The 9,587-nt window shown below is 34.1% G+C and overlaps 1 protein-coding gene across 1 annotated transcript in view; it reads right to left on the reverse strand.

Moving 5' to 3' along the window:
• Nucleotides 1-6,687, reverse strand: part of LOC149485444 (RYamide receptor-like) — a 33,660-nt gene extending 26,973 nt beyond the window's left edge. Inside the window, exons 1-4 of the mRNA XM_089699687.1 lie at nucleotides 6,044-6,687; nucleotides 4,592-4,790; nucleotides 2,601-2,669; nucleotides 1,404-1,562 (exon numbers count right to left, since the gene is read on the reverse strand). Coding sequence (XP_089555813.1) covers nucleotides 1,404-1,562; nucleotides 2,601-2,669; nucleotides 4,592-4,790; nucleotides 6,044-6,687 — 1,071 coding nt within the window. The remainder of the gene's footprint in view (nucleotides 1-1,403; nucleotides 1,563-2,600; nucleotides 2,670-4,591; nucleotides 4,791-6,043) is intronic.
• Between the last annotated feature and the right edge of the window lie 2,900 nt (nucleotides 6,688-9,587).

Below are 9,587 nucleotides of genomic sequence, written 5' to 3' on the forward strand. Positions count from 1 at the left end.
TGAACAAGCCATGGAGCGATACAGTACCCAATAACGCGGAATAATCGTGTCAACTTTTTTGCGTAACAATTCGTCGCCGATTCCCCGGCCGTCCGACACTGACTGCGCAAACACTGCGCCGTTTGGCCACCAACCTTGAAGAGTATGGGACCACACGAGACGTTGCCAAGAGTGGCCGGCCCCGGAGCACCCGTTCTGCCGAGAATATCGCCGCTGTCGCCGGAAACATGCTACGGGCACGGTGCACGCTATAGAGCCATGTTGACTGAGTTTTTTTCTGCCGCAATTGGACGAATTAGGACTGGAGAATATGTGGTTCCAACAGGACGGAGCAACGGCACACACTGCGCGAGCCACAACCGATATTCTGAGGGCGGCTTTCCCGGGTCGCCTCATCTCTCGTTTTAGCGATTTGCACTGGCCCGAAAGATCGCCCGATTTAACCGTTCCAGACTTTTTTGTGGGGTTTTTTTGTTTACATGAACAAGGCTGAGACCTTGGAAGCCCTCAAGGACAACATTAGACACGAGTGCGAGAATTTGTCGCCCGAAGTTCTCGCTGAAGTGATGAGAAATGCCATAAAACGAGCCCGTATGGCAATCAATTGTGACGGCGCCCATTTGGCCGATATCATCTTCTCGACTTAACCAATAAAATTTTAAAGGTTCAAATAAACATAATCAAAAAACAGAATCGAAGTTTTTAATTTAGAAAAAAAATGAGAGCCAAACAACATCGGATGACTTCTTTTGGCCCACCTTGTACTTTCCGAATCGTTAAATCTAATTGCAAATGCTAAAGCGCTTAAAAGCGCTTTTGAAAGAAGTTTTCCTGAATACTATACTCAAAAGTTTGAGTGTAAGTCTGATTAACAACACTAAGAGCAAGATTATATTATGGAACTAATGTTGCCTTTGACTTAACTCAATTTATATAACTGAAGTGAGAAATGTATCACACGTGCAAACCTAACCCTTATCGAGAATATGTAGGCTGTTTAAATTTAAACTGTAGGTGCATATCTGCATTTATCAGGGTAATCTATATTTGTAATTTATAAAAAAGAAAGGTAAAACAATTTTCACAGTCTTTTCAGTACCTTCAGAGATTACTTCTTACAAACTTAAAATCTTTAGAAGAAGATAGATAGAGCCTGTCTAAAATTCTCATATAAGTAAATCTTCCTTCTTGGTTTGCAGAATCTACTGATGAAATTATTACCGAAATACATAATAGTGGACGAGACAGACCACTTAAAGACAGCGTCACGGATTTGAGTATTACCAGCTGAAAACGGGCTTAAACCACGTCCTTACCTGCTGGAAGCCCCTTCGGTATCGCGAGTTCATGTAGATGATAGGATTGTAGCAGATATACAATGTAATACATAGCAGGAATGTTACCTGCTGGAAGCCCCTTCGGTATCGCGAGTTCATGTAGCAGTAGATGATAGGATTGTAGCAGCAGTGCGACATCGCCAGCCAGTGGCTCGCGAACCACACGTACGGCATCCCTGGCCAGGCAGTCCATTCGTCGTCGTTTTCATGGGCACTCCACAGCATCTAAAGACCACGTTATTCAGTATTAAAAGTCTGTATGATTTGGATTTATCCCAATGTATATTTGCTATATTTATGTAAGTGCGTTTGAATGGCCATTGGGAAGTTTTAAATCTTGCTATTTTAATAATTGAGATCTGGCATGGTTGATTATTATTATTGCATATATACTTACCTATATATTTATGCATGCTTCACCTACGAACTTAATACTGAAGGAATAAAGTTAAGAATTATTCTCTACTACGACCGATAATATCATTATATTATAAAAAAACCTGTCAGTTGTCGGGTTTTACGATAATTTCTAAGAAATATTACTTTCGGAAATGGGCGGATAGGCGAGGTATTAAATACGATGACAAGAGATAAAATATAAAACTTCGTAAGCTTTCCCAATTTTCTACCGATTCTTTGATAGATATTTGTTGACGGCTTTAAGCTGAGATTGTATATAACACTGTTTTGATTAATTTATTCAATTACGCGAATAAATTCATGATGTCTATAATAAATAAAATGATATTTTGTGTACCTACTCAGTAGTGATACCAACATATAGAAATTGCGTTGTAATAACATGTTTATTTTGATGATTTTGCACCATTTACGGAATAATGCTAACTGGATTTAAATGACATGCAGCTGTAGGAAACTAGCAGGTTTCTTAGTATATTATAGGAACATATCCAATACCTACAATGTACTAATGTACTATGTAATAAGTACGTTCTATTTAATAAGATAGAAGAACCTTCTGTAACATCCTCATCTCATTTATGTCAATCCAATAATTTGCTTATAACTATTAAGTTACCAATTTAATGAGGTTTCCAAATATTCTGTGATCGCGGTAAAACAATATACGTGTTGTTGTATAACGTATATCTCATTGTAAGCTCTCAAACTTAGATAATTGTGCCTCTAATATTGAAGAGAATCTATAATATTACGAAACGTTGGCTTTAATATAATATACAATTAATGATCTTTGTCTTTATGCTCTGCTATTGATAGGCTTCTTGTAACCAAGTGACTTACCAAAAAGACATTGAGAGGCAGCCAGCAAATTGTGAACACGGTTACCACGGTAACCATCATCTTGATCATCTGCCAACAAAATATTTAAGATAAGTATATTTAAATTATAAGAAAAATGTGGTTAACACGAAAGGTTTGGTTTTTGAAGTGAAAACTTCTTTAGCGGCGTTGAGCACTTTTTCTGTAATGGGTATAAAATCTTAAACTCGCGTCAGGACACGTGACCTGATCGAAAAAGCGTAAGACGGATACCATTCCTAAATATCAAACATGCTCAACGTTAATAATCAAGTTTTCACTTCTGCCGGCACTCCCGGAGTGCAACCCGTCTTATTTTGTTTGGTACAATCTAACTCAAAAACTTCTTGACTGATTTTAAGAATAAATTTAAGTGTAGTTGCGGGAACAGCTAGTTTATACAAGAATACAAGAATCAACTTTATTTCGTTAGCGCCTAAAATAATTTCAACTTTAGATTTATTATTACAATGTAAATGATCTGTTCACTCATATTTTTCTTACTTTAGTGAACTGTCATCAAAGGCTTTTAAAACGCTTAACTATTCGTTTTAAAATTGTATTTAAGTGAGATGCAGTTAAGAGAACAATGTGCAGATAAATTGAAAATTTCAATTTAATTTTTCTACGCTCTACTAGTCAAACTTTCGAATGTTTTATACAAATATAGGAAGTTAGACATGCTTTCTAAATATGATAATAATTAAGAAACTACGAAAAGGTGGTGGTTGCGTGGTCAGTAATGATATGTATAAATGGTCAGTTGCGATCACTCAGTAATGATAAGACCGCCTTCTGTATTAATCATATAATCTGTCTTTATTCCATTTTATAGATAGATAGATAGATAATTATTTACTGAACACACAAGATTAACATAAAACACAGATAGAAAGACAAACAGAGACAAGTATGTACAAACGGCGGCCTTATCGCTAGGTAGCTATGTACAATTTAAAAAGATTTTTATACATATGACATAGGACACAGACATTGGTACATTCGTCATACCTCTTTGTTATAAAAAGGGTTTTTGTATTTTCAGGATATTTCAGCTGAAGGTTCGAGCATGTATACCGATCTATCATCCACGCTATTGCGTGCAAATATCTTTGAAGTAAACAAGATGATGATCCAATATTTTCACTGCGCTATGAAATATTTCCGTACATTTCATACTTAAATATTGGTCACAAATTGAACAAGTAAATAGACTTTTATAAAATACCTTATCTATATAAATACTTTAGACGAGAGGATACATTTTTTTATTATTTTCTCATCTATACTTAATTATATCCTTAAACAACCAGGGAATAACCGGGCCAAGCGGCTAGTATTTTATAAAATAAGTAGATTACATTGACCTTCTTTTATCTTTATTACAACACGTAAACCTCAACAATAAGAAATTATGTAAAATATCATTGACTATGAGAAACCCTGACAAATATTAATTTAAATCAGATTTATAGCTGAAATAAAATGGTTTTGTTTACTTCAATTTGTCAACAACTAGGCGGTAAATACACCGGTTTTAAACTCAAATAATTGGAAATATATTTCATATTGTGACATTTGTTAATTAATTGTGAAATTAGCTGATACAATATTATTAATTATTTTGCATCTGACTTTAGCTTTCAACAACATGTGCGGTGTTCAAAAGTCTGGTAATATTACATATTTTACACAATAATTATTAGTCTTAACAATCTTTAATTTTTTTTCAATACTTGAGCAGGTATAGTGTCCAAACCATCTAAGTTAAGCACCAACACGTAGAAGATTGTCACAAGACTTACACTAAAATAGCTTACCTTCCTCTTAGAATGCTGCATCCTCGAGTCCCTGTGAATCTCCATCTCTCCAGACGGTCTGACGTTACAGACTACAAAGGCAACCCTAGTATTTGCACACCTAACACCAAAACGAACTTTTATCTCAACACTTTTCATACTAACACATCTTACCTTTCTCTTCGAATTCTGCATCCTCGAGTCTCTGTTCATCTCCGCCTCCCCCGGTGGTCTGACGCCCCAGACCACATAGGCAATCCTCGCATATGTACATATCAAGGCAGCGAGTGGTAACGCAAACTGTAGGGTCAATAGTGCACAGGTATATTGTTCACTTTGTTTGGGCGTCGTCCATATTTCCGTGCAGACGTCTCTGGAAAAGGGTGTTGGGATGTAGCATTTATTTTGGATAGCAAAGAGCTAGGTATTACTTCCTTGGAAAATGGGTATGTATATGTTATGTAAGGAATATTGCATTCAATTTGGACAGTTGGAATTTAGTATTGTACATTGCAAGGATAAAAGTTAGTATCTTGTCTTAGAAGAACTAGGATAAGATCTCCAGTCTATGCATCAGAAATGACATAAATTACAAAAATATAACAATTGCATGAGAACAGTAGAATAACTTCTGGTATAAAACGAAATTATTAAACGTCTAAAATTATAGAGAAAAATAATGTAATTTACAAGTAGAAACACTGAAGGATAGTTTAAACTTTAAATTGGAAACGAGATATACTCCAATACTTTCCTTTATGTATGAGCTTTTGTTAATCCTATCCTACTAATATTATAAATGCGAAAGTTTGTAAGGATGTGTGCTTGTGTGTTTGTTACTCTTTTTCGCAAATACTACTGAACTGATTACAATAAAATTTAGCACAAATATAGAAGGTAACTTGGATTAACACATAGCATAGATTTTATCTCGGAATTCCCACGGGAACGGGAACTATGCGAGATTTTCTTTGAAAACGCGGGCGCAGCCGCGGGCGGAAATCTAGTAGGTAGGTAATATTAAATTTAATATGTTCGATAAAATCTTTAATCTCAGAAACAGAAGCTTCAGTGTAAAATGAATGCCTTTCTGTATATATTATGTGTATTGTGTACAATATTTCATATCGTTATTTATAATCGAAATTTCAAATTAACCTTTTCCCAGAAACGATAAGTTAAGGATAAGTTTTATCCAAGCATTGAAAAATCGGCCCTAAAGTGGATAAATTACTTACAATTGCGTTAAATTCAGTGTCGATTAATTTTATAAATACAAGCAATTATAAAGAGGATAAATGTTAATGTTTCAACACGATTTGAATAAAATAATACGATATTATTTTTCTCATTTTTTTATCATAATAAAATAATATGATATTATTTTATAAGCTCTTGTGGGGCTTAATTCGCAATATTTACGATGGAAATTTAACTAGATATGTGTTTAATAATATAATATCTAGCATATTATTTATTAATATCATATTATTTATTAATAATATGATATCGTTTTCAGTTTGTTAATTAATATTAAACAACTGAAACCTAGGTTCTTACTGGCAATTCTAAAGGTTCAGTTTCTCAGCTTCATTTACACGTAGAGGTATATTCTCAAATACTCACAGTTCACAAACCTCATGCCAAATAGAGGGCTTCTGCAACCGCGATACCACCAGTATTGGTGCCGCTGTTGCCATGGCCCCACACCACACACCCAATATCACCAACTTCGCCGCCGTCTTCCCCAAACGAGGCTTCAACGGCTGCATTATCACTATATACCTATCCACAGATATAGCCAACAAAGTATACGCACTAACTAACACCGACACCGCTTGAGAAAAGTTCACTATCTTACACATAACAGCCCCAAACGGCCAATATCGTAACACTAGCATAGACACAAAGGAAAATGGAACACAGAATATAGTCATCATTATGTCGCCAATGGCCAAATTCGCGATAAAGAAGTTCGTCACAGTTTTCATTCGCGGCGAAGTCCGGACAACGAAACACACTAGCCCATTCCCGAAGAGAGCGATCACGAATATCACACTGTACATGAAATACACGCAAAAGTGAAATGTGAATGAGGTAAAGAACACTTCAGATTTGCTAGTCTTGCAGGAGTATGGGAGGAATCTTGTGAAATTGGCATAGGTGTCGTTCCAAGTAAAATTGCCATTTTGCGCGCAAACCACTGCGTCGCAGAGCTCGGAGTAATCTTGCGTTTTGTTCTCGTCGACGAATTCAGTTGAATAGAACATCACTCTTGATTACAGCGTTTTCATTTGCGTCCCATTTATATACCTGTAAAGAACATACAGAACATTTATATTATTTATATATTTATTATATTATTACAAAAGAAGAGATTTGCATATAGCGACAGATTTTAACGACAATGCTCTTAAATTTAATGAATAAATTAAATCATTCAGCCTGAAACTATATTATGAGCTATCAGTAACATCTGTTAACAAGCGCAGTAATTCTTAATTAATAATATGAGTAAACACAAATTCTCCTAAATTAATTAAAGGTCCGATAGCTTTCTAAATACCCAATTAACTGAAAGTAAACAGCCCATAACCGTTCGAAGGGTTTATTCAAATCGTAAACCGAAGTCACATTTAAATTCAGCCTTAAATCGTTAACCCAAGGAATAAAAAAACAATCTTCTATTCAATAGTATTTGGAATGAACCAATAAGTTCTTGGTACGATGAACATCAAGTTAGACTTGATAAAGATAATTATATAACTACATGTAGTTTACATAACTATATAATTAGGAAAAATTTGTATAGTGTGTTTGTAACAAATTAGCTCAAAAACTACTGGATGGATTTGGATGGAACTTTACAGTTATATAGGTTATAGATACAAAGTCATATTAGATTTTGGCCGCGAGTTCGTCTGCGGATAGAACCGCGCGGCACAACTAGTGTATGAATATGAACAATACCTTACGAGTGTCTGAGTATATTTGATTAATGTCTGTACCATAGATTCAGCTGACAATATGTCTAGATGAAGATAGATCGCCTGTCTTTAATTACCGAACCATTTTTTATATCTATTGACTATTCCTTCCGTTAAAATGTTACGAAGCTACGTTTTATTCGAGTGGTTTCTTAAAAAAAATTTGCAATAATTGTTCTATTAAATGTTTTATCTTTATTAAAAAAAAAGTGAAAATGGACGATATTTTTCCTTTTTTAATCATAACAATGGAGTGAATATGATTGAAGAAATTAATAAACAAAATGTAAGAGCAGGAAAAAGTTTGGAAAATCCAAAAGTGCACGACTCATAATGCTCATTTAATTATGAAATATAAAAAAAAAAACTTATTGTAGTTTTCGTTTTTTATTAATTGCAATTAAACGACACTGAATTAATTAATCATTCGCATTCAGTGACCTACAATCGTCGATTAGAATATTTAAAAAAAATTTAACTCTAATGATGGATTTTTTCACAAGTTATAGTGTTTTCAGGTTTCACACATGACGGACAGGAAAATTTTTTGACCTATTTCGGTGTTTTTTTCCAATTCTATTGAAGTAAATCAATTTTTAAAAAGTATGGGATTAATCTCCATTAAATTATCTCGACAATAGTATGCAAAATATCTTGATTCCGTGAACTAACAAGGCTATAATACTCAAACTCAAACTCAAACTCAAACTCATTTATTTGGCACCACATTATACAGAAATAAGGTAATTATATAAAAACAAACAAAAAGAAGAAATACAAAATAAAATTAAAATTAAAAAAATAGATAAAATTAGTGTGATGCCAAAACGGTCCCCACGTCAGCAAAAGTTACAGAGTGTTTCTGTAACACTGGTTTTCAGTGAGTACCGGTGATAATGATAACTTGCGGCTCAAATAACAGAGTACGACTGCCAGTCAATATAACCTTAACGAATATAATATTTATATAATATATTGTACAACAAATTATCGCTTATAAGTACATAATACATATACACATACACATATATAATATACATACATACAAACATATATAATTGTATATACAACAAGCACCATTCACTACTATCAACTACACAAGAAACAAATAAGTACGCCGACAACATGCAGACACTGATGAAGCAAGCAGGTACAGCAGTTATGTAATATACGCCGTGTAAGTGGGAAGAACGCGTGAGCCAGGAGGAAACTGATTTTGGTGATTATTTAATTTAATTTTTAAGTGTTTTTTAAATGTATAGACAGATCCTAAATTACGAATGGGAGGTGGAATGTTATTCCAACACTTACACGAAACGTATCTAAAACTACCACGAAAAGCCGCCTAAGAATAAGCCGCCGCGAAATAAGAATAGCTGCAAAAATGAGGCGAAAAAAATTTTTCGATCGTAAAGCACTCTCTGATGCTTCGCATCATGAGTCGTGCAAAACCTTATTTCGATGGGAACAAATAAATAAAATTAACAAAACATTTTTTTTTATTTCAATAATTTACATAAACTTTACACAACTGTTCATAAAATAAACATACAATAACTATATAATTGTATATACATATATAAGGTTTTCAGATGTTTTTATAAGATTTTCCACTGCCATTGACTTGCGTAAAGTTTTCTTTAATTTCCGCCCTAAAATAGTCGAATATTTTTAAATATACGTATAGTGTGGGAGTGTGCGATACTTGGGAATAGCTTTTATTTTTTATTTTTTGTATGTATGTTCCAGTTTAGTGCCGAAATTGATAAACCAATGAATTTTGACAACGAACTGTGACTCGAACGAACTCACCACGTGAAATTAATAAATCACTGACAAGTTTAGTTAACAAGAAAAAATACCAGAATTATTTTGAAAAGCCGGAAAAAGGGACAAGGTAAGTCTTACCTTTTCCTTGAATATGCACAATAGTTAAAGCGCTACGTAATCTTTCAAGTTAACAAAGCAAAAACAGGTTCATCCAGTGCCTTAAATCTTTGGTTTCATTAATATTCTATTTGCGTTGCACTACTGAGAATTATAGTGGAATGTTAGTCTTCATAGACCAACCTTTAGAATATTCGTCGTGCATAGAAGTCTATTTCAGGCCCGTTGTGAATTATAAGAGAATTCGGCAGATGCTCACTAGGTACAGGTGAACAGAATTGTAGGCTATGTATAGC

This window comes from Colias philodice, chromosome 10, assembly GCF_061535455.1.
Source record: "Colias philodice isolate Cphi_HAF_F1 chromosome 10, ilColPhil1 Martin Lab GWU primary, whole genome shotgun sequence".
Classification (NCBI taxonomy): domain Eukaryota; kingdom Metazoa; phylum Arthropoda; class Insecta; order Lepidoptera; family Pieridae; genus Colias; species Colias philodice.